We start from the raw sequence: 27,153 nt of genomic DNA, 5'->3' as shown, positions 1-27,153 counted from the left end.
AGGATACAAGGTGCAACTGCTACCCTAATACATTATGAACAGGGAAGGATGGTCATCACAAAGAACATGCTGCACTCCCAAGTGCTGTTAATACACTTTTCTCAACTAATATCAGAAAGTTTAAATAAAACAACTTAAAGGCAAAGTTTCATTGAGTCCTTTTGGAACCACTGTTTGTAAAGTTTAAATCCACCGGGATTCTTTCTGTAGTAAAAATCTATTCCTATCTCCTCCTCTTTTGGGCGGTAGTATATAGTCAATTGCCATGCAATGGAGGGTGGGTAAAGGATGAGCCATTTTCACGAAATGTCTTGCTACGGGTTGTTCCCATGCTTTTTTCTTAGTCTGTTTCTTTCTCATTGTCCTTGGGTTTAACCAAAAGTCCTTTAATGTCTGTGGATTCCTGTTTGGCAAGAGCTTTCTTGATACCTGCCCTATGGTTTCCCAGTCTCTCTTAGTGTAGTGATGGTTTTGCCCACATACATCATGCCACACAAAGTCTGAAGTGCATGTCAGTCTGTGGTTAATTTTATATCTTTTGCCCGAGTGGGGGTGGGCAAAACTATCACCTGTAAGTAAAGAATTACATAGAATGCAATTATTACATCTATAACACCCAGGTTTAGCTTTAGGGATCCAAGATCTGGTTTTAATAGGACTTGGGGCGATACCAGTATGTACCAATAGGTCCCTGAGATTAGGTCCTCTATGGACCCCCAAAGTAGGAGGTTTCATGTTACAATTTATCAGCAGATGATACCATGGGCCACAACTTTTTTTTTATAGATGTGCAAAGGGATTGGTTATCAGTGTCAAATTGGGAACTTAGAAACAAATTCTGTTCCTGTTCAACCTGATGGCTTGGGTACTGTAAATATAACTGATCTAAAAATCTAAAGTAATTACATTCTAGCGCAAGTCGACGTAATTCTATTAGAAATTCAGTAGGGGGAGATGTCTGTCCAGTTATATGGAGGTCTTCTCTGCAAACATCAATAGCAACTTTATGTGGAATAATGGTGTATAGGCTCTTGACATCTAATGTGGCCAGGAGGCACCCAATAGGTAATGTTGGTACATCCTTTATTTGTTGTATAAGATGTTCCCAATTACGGATATAACTCTGTAGTTCTTGGGCTAAAGGTTGTAAATACAAATCCAAAATATACCGAAAGGAACAACTTTATGTCACAGGTTGTTGAAGGGCCAACTAGAGACCATGCTATACTGGATCTAGTGATCTCCATAGCAAATGTGCAAGCAGTTGAACCCCTGGGTAATAGTGACCATAATTTTCATTTGATGTTTGGTGCAAAAAAACAAATATACACTGGGGCAACAAAGACCCTGAATTTTAGAAAAGCAAATTTTAGCTCCTTAAGGGCAGTGCTTCACATCATATATTAGGGCATTACGTTTTCTGCTAAAAACACAGAACAAAAATGGTTGTCATTTAAAATGATATTAAAGGAGAAGGAAAGGCTAAGTCACTTGGGGTGCCAAAATGTTAGGCACCCCAAAGTGATTTTAATCGCTTACATTTTACCACTGGGCTGGTGCCCATTAGGAGAAAAACGCTACAGCCCAGGGTAGCTGCGAGCGTGGTCTCCTCTTCCTTCTTTGCACGCTTGCGCATGCACAATAGAGTGAAGAGCCGAAATTAAACAAAAAAGTCGGCTTTTCACACTACTGCGCATGCGCCGGCCCAGGGATTTTGACACAGAAGGAAGAAGGATGAGCTTGCTCCATGTACCCTGAGCTTGTGCGGTTTTCTTCTAATGAAGGACAGGTCATATCATACAAAATTAATTGCTTTTTATGATGAGGCAAAATGCTGGACAGTGGGGTTTCAGTAGATGTGATCAATTTGGATTTTGCGAAAGCATTTGATAACGTGCCCTACAAACGACTACTTTCTAAAATAAGGTCTGTTGGTCTTGACAAATCTTGACAAATTAGCAATATGGGTGGCTAAGTGGCAGATAACATAATGTGGATAAATGTAAGTTCATGCACCTGGCATGTAAAAATATGCACGCCACCTATACCCTTAATGGGACTGCACTTGGCAAATCCATAATGGGGAAGGACCTTGGAGTCCTTGTAGATAATAAAATTGTCTGTACCAAGCAATGCCAGTCAGCAACTGCAAGGACAAACAAGGTTTTGAACTATATTAAAATGGGCATAGATTCACAGGAGGAGGGGGTTATGCTTTCATTCTAGAATATGCCTGTCAGTTTTGGTCTCCAGTGACCAAACGGGACATTATTGAATTAGAGAGGGTCCAGAGAAGGGAAACTAAGCAGGTAAAGGGTATAGAAAGTCTGAAGAAAGACTGGCCAAGTTAGGTTTGTTTACATTAGAAAAGAGGTGCTTCGATAACTATGTATAAATAAATAAGGGGATCATGTAATAATCTCTCTAATGCCTTATTTACCAGTTAGTCCTTCCAACTGACACAATGCCAGCCATTCTGATTAGAAGAAAGGAGGCTCTGTTAAATATTTTTAAATATTTTTTTTACTGTGAGAGCTGTGAAGTTGTATAATTCCCTCCCTCGTCGTACTGGCTGATACATTAGATAGCTTGAAGAAGGGGTTGAATTGCTTTTTAGCATAAGAGGAAATACATGGTTATGGGTGATAGCTCTTAGTACAAGTTGATCCAGTGAGGAAGGAATTTTTTCCCCCCTCTGGGGCAAATTAGAGTCTTCAGATGGAATTTTTTCCCTTCCCCTGGATCAACAGGCATTAAGGTTGAACTTGATGGATGTAAGTCTTTTTTCAACCTAACTTACTAAGTTACTATTAGGGATGCACTGAATCTATGGTTCAGTTTAGGACTCGGCCTAGATTCAGCAGGATTCGAGTTCGGCAAAATCCACACTCCTGGACGAACCAAATCCTTAAAATCACGTGACTTTTTGTCACAAACATGGAGGTTGAAAATTTGTAACCCATTTGTATTCTAATTTACATATGTACAAAGGATATTAAAAGTCTACACACCCCTGGTAAAATGTCAGGTCCCTGTGCTGTACAAAAATGAGACAAAGATTAATCATTTCAGAACTTTTTCCACCTTTAATGTGACATATAAACTGTACCACTCAATTGAAAAACAAACAAATCATTTAGGTGGAGGGAAGAAAACAAAAAAAACTAAAATAATGTGGTTGCATTAGTGTGCACATCCTCTTCTAACTGGGGATGTAGCTGTGTTCAGAATTAAGCAATCACATTCAAAATCATGATAAATAGGAGTCAGCATACACCTGCCATCATTTAAAGTGCGTCTGATTAACCCCAAATAGAGTTCAGCTGCTCTAGTTGGTCTTTCCTGACTTTTTTTTAGTCACATCCCACAGCAAAAGCCATGGTCCACAGAGAGCTTTCAAAGCATCAGAGGGATCTCATTGTTAAAATATATCAGTCAGGAGAAATGTACAAAAAAATTTCCAAGGCATTAGATATACCATGGAACATAGTGAAGACAGGCATCATCAAGTGGAGAAAATATGGCACAACAGTGACATTACCAAGAACTGGATGTCCCTCCAAAATCAATGAAAAGACAAGAAGAAAACTGGTCAGGGAGGCTACCAAGAGGCCTACAGCAACATTAATGGAGCTGCAGGAATTTCTGGGCTGTGAGGTACATGTGACAACAATCTCCCGTATTCTTCTTATGTCTGGGCTATGGGGTAGAGTGGCAAGACGAAAGCCTTTTCTTACGAAGAAAAACATCCAAACCAGGCTACATTTTGCAAAAACACATCGGAAGTCTCTCAAAAGCATGTGGGAAAAGGTGTTATGGTCTGATGAAACCAAGGTTGAACTTTTTGGCCATAATTCCAAAAAATATGTTTGGGGCAAAAACAATACTGCACATCACCAAAAGAACACCATGCCCACAGTGAAGCATGGTGGTGGCAGCATCATGCTTTGGGGCTTTTTTTCTTCAGCTGGAACTGGGGCCTTAGTTAAGATAGAGGGAATTATGAACAGTTCCAAATACCAGTCAATATTGGCACAAAACCTTCAGGCTTCTGCTAGAAAGCTGAACATGAGGAGGAACTTCATCTTTCAGCAGGACAACGACCCAAAGCATACATCCAAATTAACAAAGGAATGGCTTCACCGGAAGAAGATTAAAGGTTTGGAATGGCCCAGCCAGAGCCCAGACCTGAATCCGATTGAAAATCTGTGGGGTGATCTGAAGAGGGCTGTGCACAGGAGATGCCCTCGCAATCAGACAGATTTGGAGTGTTTCTGCAAAGAAGAGTGGGCAAATCCTGCAACGTCAAAATGTGCCATGCTGATAGACTCATACCCAAAAAGACTGAGTGCTGTAATAAAATCAAAAGTTTAAGTTTATGCAACCACATTATTTTAGTTTTTTTGGTTTTCTTCCCTCCACCTAAAAGATTTCAGTTTGTTTTTCAATTGAGTGGTACAGTTTATAGCAGGGCTGTGGAGTCGGAGGCAATTTTGGGTACCTGGAGTCGGAGTCGGCAAAAAATGAACCGACTCCAACTCCTACTAAATTTAAATGGGAATAAAAAAAAAAAAATAAAGCAAGTTTAAATGTCCCAATTCACAAACAGTCATAATCAATTACTTCTCTGCTATAAGAATAAAGCCCAATGCACGCAGTGCATAAACGAACACGTTGAGTGACCATGAAGCATGATTTTCATGATTTTCATTAGGATTTGGTTTGGTATTTGGCCGACTCTTTAACAAAGGATTCAGGGTTTGGCCAAATCCAAAAGTAGTGGATTCAGTGCATCCCTAGTTATATAATATACTGTATATCCCTGTAGCTGCACTGGGAGCGGATTCGTTTCTCCCAGCCTGCATAAAAATATGCGGCTGAGAGCAGCTAAACAAAATGCTTATTTGGCACCCCATGAGTAAATAAGGTTGGGGGTCCCTAGTTTAGTGGGTTAGGCACATGGCAGCAGTGTGAAAAGTTGGGGGTTCAATTCCTTTAAGGAAAACTGTACCCCCGGGCAATAAAAGCCCCCTTAACTATCACTGCCTTGACCCCCCCCTCACCTCTACCTTATGGCATAGTTTCTAAGCTTAACAACTGTCCCTATCATGGACCCTGCTTGTGCATGCGCAGAGAGACCCTAAGGGGCTGATTTACTAACCCACAAATCCGACCCGAATTGGAAAAGTTCCGACTTGAAAACGAACATTTTGCGACTTTTTCGGCGTCTTTACAAATTTTTCGTTACCAATACGTTTTTTGCGTAAAAACGCGAGTTTTTCGTAGCCATTACGAAAGTTGCGTAAAATCGCCCGATTTTTTCATGGCGTTAAAACTTACGCGAAAAGTTTCGCCTTTTTCGTAGCGTTAAAACTTAAAAGGTGCGAAGTTTCGCGTAAGTTTTAACGCTACGAAAAAAGCGCAACTTTTTGCGCAAGTTTTAATGCTACGAAAAATCGCCAGATTTTACGCAACTTTCGTAATGGCTACGAAAAACTCGCGTTTTTACGCAAAAATCGTATTGGTAACGAAAAATTCGTAAAGACGCCGAAAAAATCGCAAAAAATCGCAAAATACCGATCATTACGAAAAAAACGCAATCGGACTCATTTCGACCCATTCGTGGGTTAGTAAATGTGCCCCTAAGTGTCTGCAAGTTGCTAAGAAGATGTCAGCCAGGTACGCTGCTGCACTATTCTGCTGTTAGGGATAGGGACAGTTGTTAAGCTTAGAAACTATGCGATAAGGGAGAGATGAGGGGGGTCAAGGCAGTGATAGTTAAGGGGGCTTTTATAGCCCGGGGGTATAGTTCTCCTTTAAAAACTAACAAATGCTTTCTCCTTCCTCTAACTTGGCCTTCTGCTTTACACATTCCTTTAATTTCATTTCCATTTTTCTGCTTGACCCTTGAGTTAACTTTTAGTATGATTTAGACTAAAGCTCTTTTGATGGCTGCATCTGGCTCGCTGCCAAATCTTTAATAAAAAAAAATAATGGGGGCGTGGCCTGCGCTCGGTGGATAGAAAACGTGTTCTAAGGCTTAGAACGCGTCTTCTATCCGCCGAGCACAGGCCACGCCCTCCTCCGCATTGCATCCCGCATCCTTGGGACCCACCCTACCTTGCCCCGCAGCATCCGCGGCCGAACGGGCCTGAAGCCGCATCGTCCTCCACAGGCACCCGCAAATCGAGGCTTAAACATATTGTATGCCTCTCACAGAATTACATTTCAAAATAGGTGGCGTTTATGGCTTTCTCAGCCAAAAAGGGTCCCGACCCCTGATTTAGACAGTGATATTCTAAAACAATTTGCAATTTGTCTTCGTTTTTTATTGTTTGTAGTTTGTTACTTTATGTTCAACAGCTCTAAAGTTTGGAATGGAAGCAGTTATCTGTTTGCTAGGATCCAAATTACCTTAGCAACCAGAGAGTGGTTTGAATAAGCGATTGGTGTTTGAATAAGAGAGGGCCTGGACAGAAAAATAAATTATAAAAAGTAACAATAACAATAAAACTTTAACCTCACAGAGCAATCGTTTTTGGGCCAGTGACCCCTATTTGAAAGTTGCAAAGTGTCAGCAGAAGGTGATAAATAATTAAAAAAAAAACATAAAAATTAATTATGAAGACCAAATAAAAAGTTGATTAGAATTGGCCATTCCAATAATAGTTAATTCAATGGTGAACCACCCCTTTAAAAATACTCCCCAAGAAATGAAAGCATCAATTGTTCAAAAGTAAAATATAAAAAGTTCAGTACAGGTATTAAAAAACACTTAAGAAATATTTAGTTAAATTACCAATAAATTATCCCTTGAGTTATCTTGTCAAATTAAAGCAAAAAAAAAAAAGGGGGGGCCTGAAGAGTGGAAGGTTTCCCAATGCAGTAACACTGATGCCCCACTAAGAAATTAGTTGCCCACAATAAATCTCCGCTACTGCAGAGATTCTCTCTGAAATGCCTTTCCACTGGTAACAAAGTGGATCACCGGTGGAAAGGCGTAAGCATTGCTTTGCTTTTTTGAAGTCAGGCAGTTTCCTCGTCCAGGCAACTTCGGAAAGATAAAGAGACGTGCATGCCACCGACGATCCACTTTGTTGCCAGTGCATTTTGGAGATATAAGTAGCAGAGATTTATTACCGGCAACTAATCTCTCTCTCCATGAGCTATAGAGTCCATGAGCTCTTATAGAGCTTACCCATTGCTCTTTTCTACTGATACTGTGGCCAAAAATAATCCGATTTTTCTTTTGATGGAGAACACATATTCAATTCCTCTCTGACTTCTGGTACTTTTCCCTCTCTATTCAAACAAGCATGTGTCAAACCCATTATTAAAAAAGCTACGCTGGACCCGTCCTGCCTTGCTAACTACCGTCCCATCTCTCTCCTGCCCCTAGCCTCTAAACTCCTGGAACGTCTTGTCTTTTTTCGTGTCACTAACTTCCTCTGCACCCATAATCTGCTATGCAGTCTGGTTTACGGCCTGCAAACTCCACTGAGATGGCCTTATATAGAGTGGCAAATGATCTCCAGACTGCCAAGGCCAAAGGACGCTATTCAGTCCTCATTATCCTAGACCTTTCCTCTTCTTTTGATACTGTCGACCATTCTGCCCTTATGCAAATTCTCTATTCTCTGGGTATCCGGGATCAGGATGCATCGTGGTTCTCTTTCTATGTCTCTAACCACTCCGTCTCTGTTGCTCTTGCTAACAAATCCTCTACCCTGGTTCAGCTTAGTGTGGGAGTGCTCTGTGCGTGGTTCTTTGCTGTTCTCCCTGTACACTCTCTCTTTAGGAGACCTTATTTCTTCTTTTGGTCTGTTTACAGGGTAACCCTTTTGAAATAAAAAATAACAAAAGTGGTATAAAGGGACAAACAGATTCAAACAGATAAGGTACAGGATAATGTGGATCAAAGTGACTTGATATAAATTAGGGTAAGTTACTGAAGTGTGAAGTGAATGGAATTCCATGTGATTAACTGGCCCAGTGTCTCTACAAATGTTTGTATTTTCAGGCTGGGTGCAGGCAGTTCTTAATCTATATAATTTGCCATAAATCCAAGGCCCAGGTTCAGTCCCTTCTCCAGAGAGTTGAAAGTTTTCATTAATTTGCACTCCCATACCTTCCTTTCATTCTCTGGAGCAGTGTTTTTCAACCTTTTTTGGGCAAAGGCACACTTGTTTCATGAAAAAAATCACGAGGCACACCACCATTAGAAAATGTTAAAAAATTTAACTCTGTGCCTATATTGACTATATATAAAGTAATTCTCTTGAATAGGAATCAAATAAACACAAAGAAAGTATTTTATAATTACTTTATCATGAAATATTAAGTAAACAAAATAGTGAAAAATTATAAAATTCAGTGCGCAACCTGGGCCTGTTTGGCTGAACACAAAGCTGATATTCTGGCTGGAATCAAAGAAAGACACACACGTAGCTCTTCGTCAACAACTCTCAGTCTCTCTCTGTATTTGGTTTTTATAGCAATCATGCTTGAAAAGCTAATCTCACACAGATATGTAGTGGAAAATGGGAGCAATGTCAAAATAGCTTTATTTGCCAGAAGGGGGAACTCCTTGGCGGTATCCAACCAAAAACTGTCCAAAGGTAGATCAGCAAATCTTAGCTTGAAACCACGATTTTGTCTCAGTTCAGTTAGTTCCTCCTGTTCCTGTAAAGTCATGTCCTTTCCACCAACTGATGCTGAGCTATAAGGGTCCCTAACACAGTCAAGGCATTCAGTGGAGACTGAAGAGAAATAAAAATAACTTCTCCTCAAGAGTTTTTAAATGTTTAACTATTATCTCACACAGTGCAGCAGTGTGAACACCTTGCCATTGCTTGGTGAGTGTGAACATTGAGTGAGTGTTGATGCCAGAGTTGCACCTTTGAACGGAATCCATTTATTTTATCTGTACTTGTAAGCAGGTTTTCACTTCTGCCTTGCATTCGTGTGTTCAGTTCATTCAGATGATAAAATATATCTGCCAGGTATGCCAGCCTTACACACCACTCATCACTTGTAAGCTGCTTTGCGTAATCTGACCTCTCATTTGTCAGAAACACTTTAAGTTCCTCCCGCAGCTCATACACACGAGCCAAGACCTTGGCACGCGACAACCACCGGACCTCCGTATGAAACAGCAAGGTTTTATGCTTCGCTCCCATCTCCTCACACAAAGCTAAAAATATGCGACTTTTCATGGGTCGTGACTTTATAAAGTTTACCATGCGCACAACATCATCCAACACATGAACTAGGGCTGCTGGTAAAGTCTTGGCTACGAGGGCCTCGCGGTGTAAAAAACAATGCGTAACAATCACATCTGGATTTCTTTCCTTCACTCTGCTTACAAAGCCTTTGGTGCACCCGACCATGGCTGCAGCTCCATCGGTGCAGACACTTGTGCAGTATTCCCACTTAAGTCCTCCTTGTTCAAGGTATTCTGATGTGACCCGAAAAATTTCTTCTCCTGTTGTTTTTTCTGGCAATGCCTTGCAAAAAAATAAGTTCTCTAATTGCATCACCATCAACAAAACGCACATTGGCCAAGAGTTGAGCATTGTCCTACCTACCTACCATTTAATGTTAAAAAAAAAAAAGGCTTTTCCAATCTCACCACTAGATGGCGATGTGGCACTGATTTCCGGGACCTTTTCTCCACAAACCCACCCCCCCACTGATTTTTTATTTTTTTTTTATACACACAAAAATTTTATATTATATATATATATTATTATTATTAATTGTTTTCTTACATGTCAGGCTGTCTTGGGGTGCGGCATCCAGGGGTGTCCCGGGATTGTCCTCCGGTGGGGAGTAGGGTGGCTGTGCATGGGCCTGGCCCCTGGTGGATCTGGTCTGTCGGGGCAGGGCCTGGGCAGTTGCTCCCCCCGGTCGGGTTGTGCCAGGGCAGGATAGTGCTGCCTCTCCTCTCTGGTTGCTCCGCCCTCCTGGATCCGATGCCGGATGACGTCACAGGCAGTGACGATTTCCGGGCATCAGGGAGCCAGGAAGTGGAAGGTGTCCCAGAGGGGACGGGGGAGTCTTGTCTGCACCTACGGCACACCAGGCAACATCTCGCGGCACACGGTTGAAAAACGCTGCTCTGGAGAGTTTATATGACTTTGTTAACACCTTCCGCACAAATATTCCTTTTTTCTGGGTATTTGATCTATGAGCTGAATGTTGTATATATATCAGAGAGCACCACAGCTTCATTGTAATCAGCTTGAAAAAGGAACTAAAATGTTCTGAAAGTTTGCTATGATTATCTTAGTTAGCCAATAAAGGTATCACCTTTATACCACTTTTGTTATTTTTTATTTCAAAGGGGTTACCCTGTAAACATTTTTGACTGGCTAACACGGTACATCACCTTTTCCTGCATCTTCTTTTGGTCTTAAATATCACTTATATGCAGATGACATCCAGATATATTTAGACACCCCTGCACTAACCACTGATGTTCAAACCCAGATTGCTAACTGCCTCTGGGCTATCTCCTCCTGGATGAACCAACGCCACCTCAAACTTAACCTAGCTAAAACAGAGCTCATGGTCTTCCTGCCCAAACCTAGCCCTTCTCCTCCTTTCACCATTACTATTGATGGCATGACCATCAACCCTGTTAACCCCAAGGCAGCATGCAGAATTATCTTTGACCAGTCACTCTCCTTATCTAACCATATTAATAACTCTGCCAAAACCTGCTGTTTTTTCCTCCGCAATATTGCAAAGATACGCCCCTTTCTTTCTCAAGTAATAGCTAAAACACTAATACATGCCCTTATCCTTTTCCGCTTAGATTACTGCAATCTCCTACTAACCGGGCTACCAGATTCCCACCTCTCTCCCCTGCAATCAATCTTAAACTCTGCTGCCAGGATCCTCCTGCTCTCTCCGAAGAGGGAACCTGTTCAGCCTCACTTAACCTCTCTAGCATGGCTGCCTGTTAAGCAAAGGATAGCTTACAAAATCCTTCTGCTAACATTCAAAGCCCTTCATTCCTCTGCTCCTCACTACATTTCTTCACTGGTCTCCCTGCATGTTCCCGGTCATCTCCTCCGCTCCTCCCCACTGTGCTCTCTCGTCTTAAACATTTCTATCTTGCTGCTCCTTACCTCTGGAACTCTATCCCTGAATCCCTCTGTAGGGAACACTCACCCACTCTCTTTAAGAAAAAGCACAGCTGTTACCTTCTGGAGCACTAAAACACTATTTTGTCTAGTCCTGCACTTAAGGGCAAATGTCCATACCTGGTGCACTCTTACCTTCCAATTTGTGCCTGTATGTTACCCGACCACTTAGACTGTAAGCTCTATGTGGCAGGGACCTCCTTCCTACTGTGTCTCATACCACATGGCACTTTTTCCCTGTACATTTATATATATTTATTGTATTTATTTATTATAACACTTGTCCTCCTTGTGTGTAATTTTGTATTTTGTAAGATTGTACAGCACTGCGTACCCTTGTGGCGCTTTATAAATAAAGTTATACATACATACATATACATACCTAGAGGGGCATGCTGCAAGCAAATCCAACTATTGTTTTGAATACTAAACTGCATGCAGAAAAGTGTGTTATTTCACACTACAGCTTTATCAAGTAACTAATAAAAATAAGGGTGTTTTGAAGTCTCAGAGGTAACAATGTATCAAATAGCCTAGTGGGATAGGCATATGGCAGCAAAGTAAGAGGTTGGTGGTTCAATTCCCTTTTCCATCCAAAATTCTTCTCTCTCTAATCAATATTAAAATCAGCATTTTATTATGTTGTCTTCTTGCACCCCATTACTTTCTTTTGTCTTTATTTTGCTGCCATATCTTTTTGAAGGAACAGTTCTGAGGAATATATGAAATCTGTACTGCACTTCTGACGTTCTACCATTAAGAATATGTGAAGTGGAAGAGGAAAACAAAGGAATCATGGTCTAGCAAAAAAACGGAAAACAAAATAAAAGAAATGTGTTAAGCAGAAGGCAAAGTTAAAAGAAGGAAAAAGCATTAGTTTAAGGAACTGAACCTCCAACCACATCCAGAAACCTTGACAGCAAAAAACAGTAGTAAATGTCATAAACCATGCCTCAACTTGTATTTTTTTTTCCTTGTGTTAACTGGATAACCAGTTAGAGACATAACGTGACAACATGGTAAAGGATCTGGCTGCATTTGTATGTATGTAAGTATATATATATATAGAAAAACTGCCATTTTAAGTACCAAGATCTGCCCTTCTTGCTCATATTGTTTACTGAGCTTATCCAAAAACCAAGGGAACACATACATGCTAAGTTACATCAGAACAATCAATTATACGAAATATCACACCTGACACACTAGTGAATACTGCCCTAGACCCTAGATAAATAATATAGCACAAGTATCAAACATGAAATGTTTATTTGATGCACAAAACAATCAAATGTATTTAACATTTAAAAAAAAAATAAACCATACCAGGACAGGGTGCTCCATGTTCCCTGAGCTCCTCCCTCCTAATGCATTTAGTGTTTTTGGGAGCTTCATTAGAGAAGGTGTGGTATCCCAGGGAGTTTTCCTTTTCAAGCACATCTCACAGGCTATACAAGATATACATATGCTTTGGAGCACCAAATAAATATTTGTTGTGAAATAGTGCCTACAACTTCTATTACAAGGTTACATCAGTCAATTAATCAACATAGACATTATTTACACTCACACTTAAAGAGATACTGACACCACCAATAAAACCCTTTTTACAACGGTCATAACATTGTCTTTGCATGCTCTTTATAATTTTGGCATAAATGTATTTGCCCAATACTTCTACATTACCTATCTGATCCAACCTGTTCCTCTATGAGGGGGCTGCCATACTTGTGCAGCAGTAGGCTGTTAGCATTAGAAGCTATAACTGACAGGTTGAGAAGGGGCAGTCAGATTGGCAAAACAGTCAGGTTTAGGAACTTCAAAAAGCAATTACTTACAAAACAGCACTATCAGTAAAAAAATGAGAAACATGACCTATAGGTAACTTTTTACGTGCATTAATATTTTGAAGAGTAGTTTTTAAGTGTCAGTATCACTTCAAGCTGGCCACACACAACGATTTTTTATCTCCTTAACAACAAATTGTCAAATTATCATCGTACTTCTAGCAATTTTTCATCCAACATCAGTCAGAAAATCGATTGGGCAGGTTTGAAAATTTTAACTGTTAACAATAAAATTTATCCATTGTCTAATCGTATGCAAGGCCAAACCAGCAGCGACCCACAGTTTTCCTAGCTTTAACTAGATGATATGGCTTGAAAAGGTCATTTTTATTGATGGACAAATTCTACTTATACATGATTGTTTCAAGATAAGCTTGGTTGTACAATAACCAAAAGATCTTTTAAAAATCTTTTAAAAATCTACATGTGTATGGCCACCTTTATTTGGTCATTTATTACAATATAATTTGTCGGCTGCAAATCAATCAGGCATGTGCAGAAGGCACCTCTGACTATCTTCATAGTCAAAGAGAGGAGAGCTCAGAACAGAAAAGGTGGCAGAGCTTCTCTCCTGGACTAGAAAATAAATGAAATATGCTGCTTGTACTGTAGAAACAAGATGAGACTAAATTGCTGAAGGAAAGCTTTGATCTTCTGGATACTCTTTAGAGTAAGAGTTAAAGGAAGTGAAGGTATTTTGCCTTTACATAGAACATACACAATATAATCAACTGGGCATCCAATATAAGAAATAACTTTCAAACATTTACCTAATAAAAAAAAATAATAAAACATGACTATTTATGTTTCCTTATGTGAAAAATATTTTGTATATTGACTATGATAAGACAATCACACAAGAGCTAATCACATACAGTATCAAAAGGATCAGCCAGAATGAACAGGAACCTTACAAGAGATACATGGTAAGGCCACCTGCAGGTCCCTTTCACATCCCCATCTATCTATGCACCACACAATGCTAACATGGTACATTGACAGAGATGCCCAATTAGCAATCCTACCAATACTACTAATGTTCAACCATATCGTATATAATTAAAACAACAACTTCTAAGTGCATTATAAAACTTACCATTCTTGATGAATAAATTTAATACTACCAGTGCAAACACATGGATGGTAAAGCGGTTTCTCTGAGGTCCCCTCTGACCGACAAACCCTGCATATATCTTCTGGGCAAAAGCAAAACAAATTATTAACCATGTGATATATTAAAAATAAATAACGAGAGAGAAAATAAATTGTGATTAAGGCTAGTGACACACTTGGTACAGGAAAAGCCATGCACTAGAAAGGCCTATTAGCACATACATCGAGTGTATTTTAGCACAAAAATGCATACTTTTGCTTATAACACCAAAATCTGCCCACTGTGTACTCTGACAGCTCAATGCCTTGCCGTCAGTGCATACACACCATGTACGGGAAGTCAGTCTATTGGCCATTTTTTCGTTTGCATTTCTACTCACACAGAGAAAACGCTGTGCGACTTGCCTAAGAAAAACAACTGCATATACAGTGCCTTGCATTAGTATTAGAACTTTCAACAATTCTTTGGATTGCTATATTTCAATTTTGTGCTTTGTGATATTTATTTAACTATACATATTTTATAGAATATAGCTTATAATAAACAATCTTAAAAAACTATAAAATATGCTATTTTTATTTGATCTCTAAGGGGCACATTTATCAAAGCACGATGACTACGATTGTGAAAAATTTGTATTTTTTCTAAAGTTTAGAACTTTTCGTAATGACTACGATCGTTACAATTACGTGACTTTTTGTGTCGTTCTGTGTAAGTTTGCACGAAAACAAATCGTATTTTTCGCAATGACTACGAACATTTCTGAATTCATTTAAGCTTTGGTATCATGACTATCTTTTGTCCAGGTTGGAGCCGCAGAGTGCCATTGAGTCCTATGGGAGGCTTCCAAAATCAAGCATCGAAGTTTCAAAGTCCGTTTACGATAGTTTGGATAAGAAAATTTCGTAACTTTCGGATCACAACACGATATTTTCATACAACCAGGACACAAATTTTCGCACAATTTACACACATCAGAAATTAGTACAATTTTTTTCCAATCGTCCAATACGAAATTCGTACTTTAATGAATGGGCTACTTTAATATTTTGTAGAGCCACCTTCTGCAGTTTCAGGCCTCTTGCAGTAATATATGTAAGCTATTATCTTGAAACCTGGTATTCATGATGCTGTGAAATATGGAATTGCTATTTTTCACAGAGCCCTATTTGACCACACTTTTTATTTTTAAGGATTTGCTTTTTCTCTGTAATAATTAGACTGTACCAAGTGCCATATACTTTAATTTTATTATATTAAAATTTTTCTAGCAGTTTTAAGGCATGGTGCTCCAAATTATGGTATAATGTATCTGGAAAACCCCATGTTTGAAGTATTCTAGATAATGATGATCCCACACCCGCTCAAGAGTGATTTACACTCCAGGCTTCAGATTTTCAGGTTTGTTCAATCATTCGTGTGTACCCAAAATCTTGAAATAATTCTACAGATTTTAACTGGATTTAGATCAGGACTTAACACTACTGAGTCTACAGGCTTTATAATTTTTACAAAAAAAACCCTTTAATGTGGTCGTTGACCTGCATGATAACATCACTCCTGACGGATTTCACCTGTACAGCTGCTTTCAAGTGCAATGATTGAGGCGATTACATCATATGCAATCACTCATATGTAATAACCTGCTGGAATCCGATACACGTTGGATAGAACAGACTGTCTCTGAGGAACACAGTGGATATGTTTAGCAATCATAGCTTTGGATTTTAAAGGAGACATATCACGTTATACTCTTCTAAATATAGAAGGATTGTGCTGAAAAAAAGTTGTGTTTTAGATTGATTTATTAAAAAAAAACAAAAAAACCCTACTAGTCCAATCCATCTGTTCCTCTTCCTGCTGGCTGAATTCTCTGGATGTGCAGGGGAGCCGGCAACACTCTGTACACTACACTGCACTAAGAACCAATCAGCAGCTAGGCTGACCTGATACGGAACTGAAGCCTGTCTTTGATTGTGTCTCTGCAGGGTTGTGATTGGCTACTCCACTCCTACTGTGTTTGGGCAGGGACCGTTAGGACACGCCCACCCCTTATTTGAAACACTGACAGAGACCTGATAGGATTTATAGAGAGCTCCAATAAAGGGGCCATTTTTACACAGTGTATTAATTTTTAGAGCAAAGTTAAGCCAGCACCATATATTATTCATGTGGACATAGAAAGTACTGTTTCTATTTTTGCAGGATGCTGCCACTTTGCAGAGCCATTTGACTACATTGTAAAACTGGGAAGCAAAATGAGAGGAAAATGAGGTTCGTTGTTGAAAAGTGCAAAGGTATAACATTTCATTTAGAGAATGTTGTCTTTTGGGACACACACATTTTGTGGAGTTGTTTATGTTATTTTAAATGCTGCACTCAGATTTCTATATTCTATTTCTTTTTAGTTGCCACCCACTACCCCAAGAAATCTGTGACAGGATTACCCTCAAGCTGACAACCTTCATATAAAGCAAAAAAAAGACTGTATTGAAGTAGACATGATCCAAAGGTGTACTACCCTGGAACCCTGGATGACGGAAATTGTCTGGAATGAGTTTATCTTTTTTTATGCCTATTTTTCCTTTTAGAAATAATATTACATAAGGAAGATAGAAATCATGCCTAAATCTGTCCATACACGTTAAGATTTTTAAAATATCTTTTCGTTATCATAGGACCAAACTTATCTTGAAATGATCATTAAAAAGTGCTTTGTCCATCAACAAAAATAACCATTTCAGTAATTGCAATATCGTCTAGTTGAAGCTAGGAATACTACCTGCTTGGTCCTGCAAAGAACTGGACAATGGGTAAATATCATTGTGAGCATTTGTTTGCAGAATTCTGCTGCATGTGCCTCCACCAGGGCACTTACCAGCAGGCTGACAATCTGTACTTTGTTAGCTGCCTAAATAGTAACAGAGATGCACAATTACTTTCTTGGGAACCACATACCCCATCTCAACCTGACTGTTAAAAAATTAAAATATGGTTGTCCCTTTGGTGATCGCAGCCTCCCTGTAGCTTTTAACTAGAAACATAACTAACATTTTTTTTGCTCATATTAGTGGATATACAGTACACTTATGGGCTTATTTATTAATTTTCGAGTTTTTGAATTTGTGAGTGTTTTTTTTAAATCAAATGAACTCACATATTGAATGGTCTCTCATTTATTAATAAGGGAAACTTGTTTGAATAAAAAACTCAAATATCTAAAATTTTTCGAGTTTTAGAATATGGCTTGACTTTGCCTATGACAACTCCCATTGACTTCAATAGAAACTCGCAAGCTATTAAAAGGCAAATTTTTTGCAATCCAGTTTTTGGGTTTTTTGCACTTAATAAATACCAGACATTTGAGTTTTTGAACCATAAGTTGAGTTTTTTTAAGAACAAAAAAAATTCAAACTCAACCATTTCACCCCTTATACTTTTCTGGACAAAGTTTTTGCCTCTACTTTTCCCAAACAACTCACCCATCCCAGGAGGTACCAGGTAGAGACATAAAAAAAAAAAAAAAAAAAAGGCAAAAAGAGGAAAACTGTATATTATTCCCTGTGAAGCAGCTGTAAAGACAAATACATTCACCCATCCAGCAAGGATGGATGACAAAAATAAAAGGCTTCTTTAATTAATATACTAAGGGGCAGATATATCAAAGTATGATTTTCGTACGTTTAAAAAGCACAATGCAAAAATTTGTATCAAATACGATTTTACTGTATCGTGCTTTTTAAAGTACAAAAAAATCGTATTTCAATATACTAAAAAATCGTATCTGATCTTATAATGGCCGAAAGTACGATTTTTTTCGTATTTGAACGATCGTAAAATGCAGGAAAACCTTGCTGATTTTGATCCTTCTGTGCATGATTTTGGAAGCCTCCCACAGGACTCAATGGCACTCTACAGCTCCAACTTGGGCCAAGGAAAGTCATGATACCAAAGCTTGAATGAATTTGTAACTTTCGTACTCAGCGCAACAGTACGATTTTGTCGCTTTTTTTGTTGTGCAGAGTACGAAAAAGTCACAGAAAATACGCAAAAGTCATAAATAACCTTTAAAAAAAAAAAAAATATATGATTTTTTTGTATTCGGACCAGTCATACTTTTTTTTTTTTGAGTAAATACTCCCAAATTCAAATTATGGTTTTTCAAAGATGGAATGCTCAATATTTTATTAAGCACAAAAAAAAAAATTAGAAAATCTCAAATGTAAAACTTTGGCATCTAAAAGCTTGCACGTTTACGTAGAAATCAATGCAAGTTGCCCTAGAAAAAAAATTATGCTGTTATTCAATTTTAGCTTTTCTTATTTAGTTTGTAGTAGAGTCCTGCACAGGTCCAGTTGGGCAGACCTGTGCCCAACCCAGACCAGTTAACTTGCAACCTGATCCAGACCCACTTATTTAGCACCCTGTCTTTGCTACCTGATCCTTGGACCCATGCAAGCCTGGGCATTGCAGGCTTGCATTCAACTCCAACTCCCTGACCTGGCTGATTTGCCTTCCACCAATGGGTGTAAGTTAGGTCACACTAAAGGCGAATCAACAGTCAGGGAGTTGGGGGGGAATGAAAGCCTGCAATCAGCCCAGGTATCTCAGGAGGGTACCCACGTAACAGCAGCATGTTCAGGGACCTGACCACTTTGCAGGTATTCTGCAAGTACCCATCCTGATGCAGGACTCTAGTTTGTAGACCCATTAAAAATGATAGATAAAATCCAAAATCAATGTATTTTTTAATAAATAAGCAAAATTCAAGTTTGATAAAATAGAGTTTATTCAGATTTTTAAAAATCTAGAAATCACAAATTTAAAAACCAATACAACCAGAACAACATAAAAATCCAGGAACAACTGAACCTAACAAAAACTGAACTAAAGATCTTTCCACCTAAGCCTGGTCCTACCCCCCCCCCCTTTTCTATCTCTATTAATGGCACCCTCATCAACCCTGTCGATTCGGCGCATTGTTTGGGGGAGATCTTTGACTCCAGTCTCTCCTTTTCTGACCACATTAACTCCACTGTCAAAACCTGTCACTTTTTCTTACGCAATATTGCCAAAATCCGTCCCTTTCTCTCTACTGCAACAGCTAGGCTGCTCATGCATGCTCTCATCCTATCCCGACTGGACTACTGTAATCTGCTACTAACCGGCCTCCCTAACTCCCATCTTTCCCCCCTACAGTCTATATTAAATACTGCTGCTAGAATTCTCCTCCTCTCATCCAGTAGAGTTCAGGCCCTTCCCCTGCTAAAGTCCTTATCGTGGCTTCCCATTAAACAAAGAATATCTTACAAACTCCTTCTCTTAACCTTCAAAGCCCTCCATTCCTCTGCTCCTCACTACATCTCTTCCCTTGTGTCTCCGTACGTTCCTGGCCGACTCCTTCGTTCCTCGCAGAGCAATTGTTTGGTTGCACCCCCCACTACTACTGCTGTTTCCCGCCTTAAACCTTTCTGCCTTGCTGCCCCTTACATTTGGAATGCCCTCCCTGATTTCCTCCGGAGAGAATCCTCCCCCAGTCTTTTTAAAACTAAACTTAAAGACTACCTTTTGGAGCACTTGCCCAGCACCTGACCAGGGAACTAGCACTTACATTGTAATGTCACCCACTGTGACCTACAGCACTTATATTTGCCTATTTGTGTCTGTAAGTTACCCTCCCATCTAGATTGTAAGCTCTATGGGGCAGGGACCTCCATCCTCTTGTGTCTTTGACTCTTAACTTATTGCAACTGTATCTTGTATTTATTTGTATTTATTGTTATACTTTGTATTTATCTATTATCTTATTAACCCTCTGTTTGTATTAATGTATTCTACTGTACAGCGCTGCGTACATAAGTAGCACTTTATAAATAAAAAATATACATACATACATACATACAACAACTGCTATTCTAGTATCAACAAAGAGTTATTTCCCACAAGGCAAAATAGAGACAACTAAAGAAATCTTTTCACCCTCATTTAATTAAAAAGATGATGCAAAGGAATTTTTATTCAAATTTTAAGACTGAGTTGCCACATACATCTGTTTTTGGAAGAAATGCTACCTAAAACGCAATAAAAACTATAATGTTAGGTGGTGGAGGAGGAATAATGGTCTGGGGTGGCTGTTCATGGTTTAGGTTAGGGCCATAAATAACGTAAAATCAACCATAATGCTTTAGCAAACAATAGTATATATGTATATGTATATATGTAACAATAGTGTTGAAAATTCTGTGCATCCTTATTTTGTTAACACAGTTTGAAAAAGGTCTTTCCTCTTTCAACATGATACCCCTATGCCAAGTGGAGAAGCACCTAACTGGCCTGCACAGATACCAAACCTTAACCACACTAATAATGAAGTGAAACACTGACAAGTTGTGCTTGATCACACAACACTAGTGCCCAACCTCATTAATGCTGAAAGCAGAACCCACCATCATTGTTTCAGCATCTAATCAATAGAGGCTTCTATACAGAGAAGGGAACTGCTGCTTCATACTGGTATCTGTAAAGTACTGGACAGCCAAACGTGACAATTTTTTCATGCAATACAATTTTGTACATGTAAATATGCAAATAAGAATTTGGATTCAATTTAGCATTTGGCCAAATCTATTTTGCAGCTCATATGAAATCACTGTAATTTAAACATCACAAATGCCAATGGATTCTAGCAATTTGCTAGTTAGGCTGCAGGATTTTTTTTTTTTACATGTTTTTCTTTTTACACCAGCAACATTCACCCAACTCTACACATGCAGGTTATGCCACAACTCCCATGATTCCTCTCTGTGTAATGTACACTTGACAAGTCGGTCTGACATATAATACATATCTATATAATTTACAGAAAAAGGCCAATACGTGTGTGTGTTATGGAAGGTCTTCTTCTTGAAAGATGTGCGCTTAAGAGTGCAATTACAAAACTCAACATCACAGCAGAAATTAAAACAAACATCCTAGACTTTTAAGGATATTAACATTCCTGTGACTGCAAAGAAATAAATGTAATGAATGCAAATAAACGTCATTATCCTAAACACATTCTAAGGGCCAAATACTTAATAAACCTCACAGGGGTGCAAGCTTTACGGCAGTACACATCTTTAGTTATACTTATCGCGATGAGGGGAGATCAGCTATAAATATGCCCACACATAATACAAGTAGAATCTCTTCCGTTACCTTCTTCGGCGGTCTCCATCTTGTCCGGCCTGTGACGCAGGTTCCGTGTCCCAAGCTCGTTTCCAGTTGAACTCCACCCCCGTCTCCAGACCCGTACAGGCCCAGCAACTACATCGAACGTGCAGAAACCCCTCCTCCAGCAACCAAAGGAAACAAGAATCGCTATTGGTCCTCAGACCTCACAAGAGAACCGAGTAAGTGACGTTACGTAAATATGCCTGCTGAAGGAGGAGGTGCGCAAGTGACGACCGCGGAGCTAGACTTGTAGGGCTGTTTAACAAAAGTATTAATTAAATATTTTGCAGAAGAGGGGTGATATTTGTCATTTTCTACGTATAAAAGGAGGAAATAGTGGCTGCTATGGCTGGTTGTGTTTTTATGCGGTACGTGACATTTAGGGGATGTATTTACATTAGTATATTAAAGGAGACATTGGATAAATGGGGAAAAACCCTAGTTTTGTAGGCAATTATAAATAATATAATGTGCTGGTTTCACTTTGTCCTAAAAATTAATCCTATCTGTAACAATGGCCCCTTTATTGGAGCTCCCTATAGATCCTATCACTTCTCTGTAAAGTGTGAAATGAAGAGTGGGCGTGTCCTAATGGTCCCTGCCAGAAGCACAGTAGGAGGGGGAGAGCCAATCACAGCCCTGCACTCACACAAGCAAAGACAGGCTTCAGTTCCCTATCAGGTCAGCCTAGCTGCTGATTGGTTCCTATCCTACAGTGCAGTGTAAGGAGGGCCCCCAGCTCATCCAGAGAATTCAGCCAGCAGAAAGTGGGACAGATAGGCGGGACTAGTGGGGTTTTGGTGGAATTTCTCAATAAATCAGTCAGAAACACAACGTTTTAAGCACAATCTTTCTATATTTAGAGGAGTATAATTCACTGGTACATTCATAATTTGTATATGATATGTCTCCTTTAAACCTTTCAGTGTTTACGCACTTTTTTTGCATTATGCCCATTTTTATTTTGCCGCCTATGTGATAAGTTTCATAAGTTTACCTTAAGTCACAAAAAGCTTGCTTTCACACCATACTTTCCTTCTCCTTCTGTAACCCACTCTGCCCCCCCCTCAGGAATTTACTTTGATTTCTGCTCAGTTGTTCTAAACTCAGATTACTAAACACGCCCTCCAGTCTAGCAGCCAGTAAAGAGATGGCATTGCTGGTTCCCATAGAAATTCAGCTCTAGCTGTCTGCTTCAATTTTTTTCTCCTGAGCTCAGCTTTACCATTAAGGTGGCCACACACGTGGCAATTTTCGATCTTTCGTGCGACCACCGGTCACACGAAAGATCGTTCCAATCAGCCACTAACGTTCAGGGCTGAAACGGCAGATGGAGGTAGAAACAAGGATTTCTACCTCCTTCTGCCGATTCAGCTCTGAAGGCAGATTTTGCTCAGGCGCCTTCTAGGGCGCCTGCTCAAAATTTTTTAACTCACCCGATCGGTGAGTCGACCAATATCAGCAGCCTCCTGCGATATCGGTCGCCTCGCCGACTTGCCATACATGCACCGAATATCATACGAAACGAGGTTTTGTACGATATTATCGGTGCGTGTATGGCCAGCTTTACAGTGCTCAAACAAAGCAGAACTTTTTTCAAAGACAGTTGTGCTTGTTTGAGCCTGTATTCTTGATGAAATATACAGTGGCTTGCAAAAGTATTCGGCCCCCTTGAACTTTTCCACATTTTGTCACATTACAGCCACAAACATGAATCAATTTTATTGGAATTCCATGTGAAAGACCAATACAAAGTGGTGTACACGTGAGAAGTGGAATGAAAATCATACATGATTCCAAAGATTTTTTACAAATAAATAACTGCAAAGTGGGGTGTGCGTAATTATTCAGCCCCCTTTGGTCTGAGTGCAGTCAGTTGCCCATAGACATTGCCTGATGAGTGCTAATGACTAAATAGAGTGCACCTGTGTGTAATCTAATGTCAGTACAAATACAGCTGCTCTGTGACGGCCTCAGAGGTTGTCTAAGAGAATACTGGGAGCAACAACACCATGAAGTCCAAAGAACACACCAGACAGGTCAGGGATAAAGTTATTGAGAAATTTAAAGCAGGCTTAGGCTACAAAAAGATTTCCAAAGCCTTGAACATCCCACGGAGCACTGTTCAAGTGATCATTCAGAAATGGAAGGAGTATGGCTCAACTGTAAACCTACCAAGACAAGGCCGTCCACCTAAACTCACAGGCCGAACAAGGAGAGCGCTGATCAGAAATGCAGCCAAGAGGCCCATGGTGACACTGGACAAGCTGCAGAGATCTACAGCTCAGGTGGGGGAATCTGTCCATAGGACAACTATTAGTCGTGCACTGCACAAAGTTGGCCTTTATGGAAGAGTGGCAAAAAGAAAGCCATTGTTAACAGAAAACCATAAGAAGTCCCATTTGCAGTTTGCCATAAGCCATGTGGGGGACACAGCAAACATGTGGAAGAAGGTGCTCTGGTCAGATGAGACCAAAATGGAACTTTTTGGCCAAAATGCAAAACGCTATGTGTGGCGGAAAACTAACACTGCACATCACTCTGAACACACACCACCACATATGGTGGTGGCAGCATCATGCTCTGGGGGTGCTTCTCTTCAGCAGGGACAGGGAAGCTGGTCAGAGTTGATGGGAAGATGGATGGAGCCAAATACAGGGCAATCTTGGAAGAAAACCTCTTGGAGTCTGCAAAAGACTTGAGACTGGGGCGGAGGTTCACCTTCCAGCAGGACAACGACCCTAAACATAAAGCCAGGGCAACAATGGAATGGTTTAAAACAAAACATATCCATGTGTTAGAATGGCCCAGTCAAAGTCCAGATCTAAATCCAATCGAGAATCTGTGGCAAGATCTGAAAACTGCTGTTCACAAACGCTGTCCATCTAATCTGACTGAGCTGGAGCTGTTTTGCAAAGAAGAATGGGCAAGGATTTCAGTCTCTAGATGTGCAAAGCTGGTAGAGACATACCCTAAAAGACTGGCAGCTGTAATTGCAGCAAAAGGTGGTTCTACAAAGTATTGACTCAGGGGGCTGAATAATTACGCACACCCCACTTTGCAGTTATTTATTTGTAAAAAAATCTTTGGAATCATGTATGATTTTCATTCCACTTCTCACATGTACACCACTTTGTATTGGTCTTTCATGTGGAATTCCAATAAAATTGATTCATGTTTGTGGCTGTAATGTGACAAAATGTGGAAAAGTTCAAGGGGGCCAAATACTTTTGCAAGCCACTGTATGCCGAATAAGGGTCTTTGTGCATGTATGCTATTTGCAGATTTAAATGTAACCGATTATGTATCAGAGGAAAAATGGCCACCCGGTGAAAGCTGCTATTTTTTTTAGGAAAATGTGATGGTTCTGGCAAGCAGAGGGGATATATGCAGTACAAATGATGCCATTTGGGTGGGAGATGTGCCCAACTGATATACGTTGTAGGCAAATGTAGGTTTACATGTCTGTTAAAGAATCTCACCAAACTAGAATATATATATATATTCATCAGTAAACATTGCCCTTTTACATAATTTATCTTGATCCACCACTTAGTTATGGGCTGTGTGCTCCCTCAAAGATCACATGACCAGAAATAATGAAATAATGCAGCTTTAACTGTAACAGGAAGAAGTGTGGAAGCAAAAGATGGAACTCTGTCCATTAATTGGCTGATGTGACCTAGCATGTATGTGTGCCTTGGCTTGTTTGTTTGCACTGTAAATCCTATGATCCCAGAAGGCAGCCCTTAATTCTTAAAATGGCAATTTTCTATTTAGGAGTACCCGGATAGCACATACTACTAAAAAAGTGTATTTTTATGAAAAAGGTTTGTTTTGATGAAGCAGAGTTTGTTTTATAGAGACCTACATTGTTTGGGGCAAAAAATAAGACTAGAAGTTAGAAATGTATTCTTCATTTTTTTTTTTAATCAAACCTATATTTTACAATATTTTTTTTCTGAAACCAGGGCTATTAGCATCAGACTTTAATCATCAGCCCTTTAGGATCAGCTTATATGACAGACAAACATAACTTTCTTTGCTTGATAATTTCCGACGACCCCTAAGCTTAGCTTCTCAACAGCTGTTTAGAGCGCACTGAGCATGTGTGTCGCAGACACTTCTAACAAAAGTGTCCAGTATGGTCACCCCCTGTGACAATTTTAAAGGACTGGATTATTACTACTATAGAGATGTTGAACCTTTAGGCTGGTTCAATAAATTCATTATATAAAATATGGCATGTCTAGCCATATTCAGTTTAGTTCTCCTTTAATTCACTGAAAACCTCTTCACTATTTCTACTTAAGATAATCCTTCTACTTTATACTAAGATTCTTCCACTAAGAAAGTTTTGTGGGATTTTCATAATTGGCACAACAAGCATTGAACAATTAGGCATTTTTGAACCGCCCTCAAATCTTGTAGGCAATAATGTGTGGGAATGTATTAACAGTTACTGGCAGAAGCACGGTAGGAGGGGAATAGCCAGTCACAGCCCTGCATTCAAAGGCAGGCTTCAGTCCCATCTGTCTAGTTGCTGATTGCTCCCTATCCTACAGTGCAGGAGTGCCACCAACTCCCCTGCAAAGCCTGGAAAAGGAGGCAGTATGAAGTAGAAAAGATGGGCAGGACTAATAGGGTGTTTGGAGACTGAAACACAATTACTTCTATACAGGTATAGAACAGGTTGTCCAGAATGCTCGGGACCAAGGGTATTCCGGATAAGTCGGTCTTTCTGTAATTTGGATCTCCATACCTTAAGTCTACTAAAAAATCAATAAACCATTAATTAAACCCAATAGGCTTGTTTTGCATCCAATAAGGATTATTTATATCTTAGTTGGGATCAATTACAAGGTACTGTTTTATTACTACAGAGAAAAAGGAAATCAGTTTTAACATTCTGAATTATTTGATTAAAATGGAGTTATGGGAGACAGGCTTTCTGTAATTCGGAGCTTTCTGGATAATGAGTTTCCAGATAAGGGATCCCATACCTGTATTTAGAGGAGTATATAGTTACATAGTTACATAGGGTTGAAAAAAGACCAGTGTCCATCAAGTTCAACCCATCCAAGTAAACCCAGCACACCCAACCCACACCTACCAATCTATACACTCACATACATAAACTATAAATACAACCACTAGTACTAACTGTAGATATTAGTATCACAATAGCCTTGGATATTCTGATTGATCAAGAACTCATCCAGGCCCCTCTTAAAGGCATTAACAGAATCTGCCATTACCACATCACTAGGAAGGGCATTCCATAACCTCACTGCCCTCACCGTGAAAAACCACCTACGCTGCTTCAAATGGAAGCTCCTTTCCTCTAATCTAAAGGGGTGACCTCTGGTGCGTTGATTGTTTTTATGGGAAAAAAGAACATCCCCCAACTGCCTATAATCCCCTCTAATGTACTTGTACAGAGTAATCATGTCCCCTCGCAAGCGCCTCTTTTCCAGAGAAAACAACCCCAACCTCGATAGTCTCACCTCATAGCTTAAATCTTCCATCCCCTTAACCAGTTTAGTTGCACGTCTTTGCACTTTCTCCAGCTCATTAATATCCTTCTTAAGGACTGGAGCCCAAAACTGCACTGCATACTCAAGGTGAGGCCTTACCAGGGACCTATAAAGGGGCAAAATTATGTTCTCATCCCTTGAGTCAATGCCCTTTTTTATACAAGACAGCACTTTATTTGCTTTAGTAGCCACAGAATGACACTGCCTGGCATTAGACAACTTGTTATCAACAAAAACCCCTAGATCCTTCTCCATTAAGGAAACCCCCAACACACTACCATTCAGTAGATAGT

The 27,153-nt window shown here is 39.7% G+C and overlaps 1 protein-coding gene across 2 annotated transcripts in view; it reads right to left on the bottom strand.

Annotated features, from left to right (window-relative positions):
* Positions 1 to 21,484, bottom strand: part of marchf6 (membrane associated ring-CH-type finger 6) — a 68,678-nt gene extending 47,194 nt beyond the window's left edge. The window contains exons 1-2 of one of the 2 annotated variants that reach the window (XM_002938318.5): positions 21,309 to 21,484; positions 14,094 to 14,193 (exon numbers count right to left, since the gene is read on the bottom strand). In XM_002938318.5, coding sequence (XP_002938364.3) covers positions 14,094 to 14,193; positions 21,309 to 21,327 — 119 coding nt within the window. In that variant the 5' untranslated portion in view covers positions 21,328 to 21,484. The remainder of the gene's footprint in view (positions 1 to 14,093; positions 14,194 to 21,308) is intronic. The other variant, XM_004915322.4, reaches the window with a different exon arrangement.
* Positions 21,485 to 27,153: the final 5,669 nt, after the last annotated feature.

This window comes from Xenopus tropicalis, chromosome 6 (genome assembly GCF_000004195.4).
Source record: "Xenopus tropicalis strain Nigerian chromosome 6, UCB_Xtro_10.0, whole genome shotgun sequence".
Classification (NCBI taxonomy): domain Eukaryota; kingdom Metazoa; phylum Chordata; class Amphibia; order Anura; family Pipidae; genus Xenopus; species Xenopus tropicalis.
The sequence above is the reverse complement of the archived record's forward strand: the minus strand, read 5'-3'. Positions and strand labels throughout refer to the sequence as shown.